This window comes from Sphaeroforma arctica (assembly GCF_001186125.1).
Source record: "Sphaeroforma arctica JP610 unplaced genomic scaffold supercont1.5300, whole genome shotgun sequence".
In the NCBI taxonomy this organism is placed as follows: Eukaryota; class Ichthyosporea; order Ichthyophonida; genus Sphaeroforma; species Sphaeroforma arctica.
The window spans coordinates 1-2,024 of record NW_014035258.1 but is presented as its reverse complement, the minus strand read 5'-3'; the positions used below and the strand labels follow the sequence as shown (position 1 = coordinate 2,024).

General features: G+C 44.4%; 1 protein-coding gene across 1 annotated transcript; it reads right to left on the bottom strand.

The window, feature by feature from the left end:
- Window positions 1-41: 41 nt before the first annotated feature.
- SARC_14919 (hypothetical protein) lies at window positions 42-1,345 on the bottom strand (the record flags this gene model as incomplete). Its single annotated transcript, XM_014290952.1, has 2 exons — window positions 42-216; window positions 1,208-1,345. Coding segments are annotated over 2 exons (313 nt in total), but the record flags the coding sequence as incomplete, so codon positions are not given.
- Window positions 1,346-2,024: the final 679 nt, after the last annotated feature.

Here is a 2,024-nt window from a genome sequence, read left to right as displayed (position 1 = left end):
TATAGTGTATATAAAGGCTTCAACTAGTAAGACATAAGCGTGCACACACCTGCTTACGACCACCTCTCCCTCGTACACCTCTCGTTCAGCGGTGCTCTTCTGCTGTGCAAGCATTAGTCTCCGCAGACGTCTGTCTGTGGCCAAATCTTCTGGCTTGACATCCACCAGAGCTTCACTGGTCCCCTCATTGCCCACGCGCTCATCATCATCTGCTTCCTGTGAGAGTATTAAATGTGGCTGCAGTGTCAGTGTGTGGTTCTGTGTGACTGGTTGGCTACTGTGCTTGTTTTGGGTCTCCATTTATTGTGTCAGTGTGTGTCTGTGCGATTGTGCGTTTGTTTATAGTCTTCGTTGATATCAGGTATTTTATTTTGCCGACGTGTCTTATTTGTGCTGCCGTGGGGTTCATGTGTACGTCCACTGATGTAGGTAGTGCGTGTGTACACAAAACTAAACTAATGTTGCGAACTTCGGGTGCGTCATTCGCATAACAAACACTCCCATCGGAATATGCACACTTCATGGTAAAACAATTCGTAGATTCCTCGCAAGGTTTTATTATGTCACAGCAAGCTCAGTACTATCGCAAAGCGCTGTCAACGGGATGATCGTACAAATATGCTGTCTACACTGTCTCGGCCCACTGCCACTAGGCCCATTTATCATCCCTCGGTCTAATACTGTTAACCCCACTCACATGATGGTATACACCCACAAACACATATATGTATAGAAATACATACATACGCCACAACTTCCGCAGAAGTTCAACAGAAGGAATAATAGTACACAGGCCATGCAGAATAAAAGATACACAAACACATATATGTATATAAATACATACGCCACAACTTCCTCAGAAGTACAGTAGAAGGAATAATAATACACAGGCCATGCAGAATAAAAGACGCACAAACGTATATATGTATATAAATACATACGCCACAACTTCCTCAGAAGTTCAATAGATGGAATACTAATACACAGGCCATGCAGAACAAAAGATGCGCCATCGTTTCTAACGAGTAACCCGCGCACCAATGAAAGTGCATGGTATCCCAGCAACAGCCTCGGAACGATATCTACAAGAGGTCATACTTACTCTCAAAGGCTATCAGACAGAGCATATACAGTTATGAAACAGTATACGCACCCCCACACACATCCCTTGAGCCACTGTCCCCCCACACACCCCAAGCACACCCACCTCCTCACTCTCTTCATCGGCCGCGTAGTCGGGGCGTTTGCCAGGCACGTAGCGCTTTACTTTGACCTTCTCCATGCGCGTCTGCCCTTTTTCGTTGGTGACGGGCACTGCACCAAGCGTAGGCAGATTGGACGCCATGGTGGTGGTGCTCTACTGATTGACACGTGTTGGTGTGGGTGTGGGTGTGGGTGTTAAGTGCGTGGTCAATACACTTGTATTTGTGTTCACCGAGCGTGATCAAAGGATATGTGCGGAGTACGTAAGCGGGCCATACATGGGGTACTAAGTTTGTCTGAGTATATAGATGCGTGTTTGTATGGTGTGTGGTGTGACTGCCTGTTCCTTATCCTGGATACATGATTATCATTTTAAAAGCCACAGTGGTGCCGTTTGGTGGATGTCTACATACAATTGAATTTGTGTTTTAAGCACTGCTATACGAATACAAATAGTGCTATCAGTACGCATGGCTGTATGTGCTGTGTACAAGGGTGTGCTATGTGTATGTCCCCAATGGATGCATGTCTCGGTGTCATCATGACTGGGATAGAGGCCTCACAGCGGATGTAGTTTAGACAATATACTGATGATGAAGTTGTACAGAATAAATGATGCTTACATGTACCAGTTCAAATGATGCACATGTATACAAACTGGGCTTCCTTCTGTACGCGTTTCAACCTCAAAAGTCAGTGTTGGATATATATATATATATATATTCAGATAGATATATTATTTTATGCATGCAAATATACAAGCGCGTCGGTACATGTATACATACGTGCACATATATGAATATAAATACATATGTGTGTGT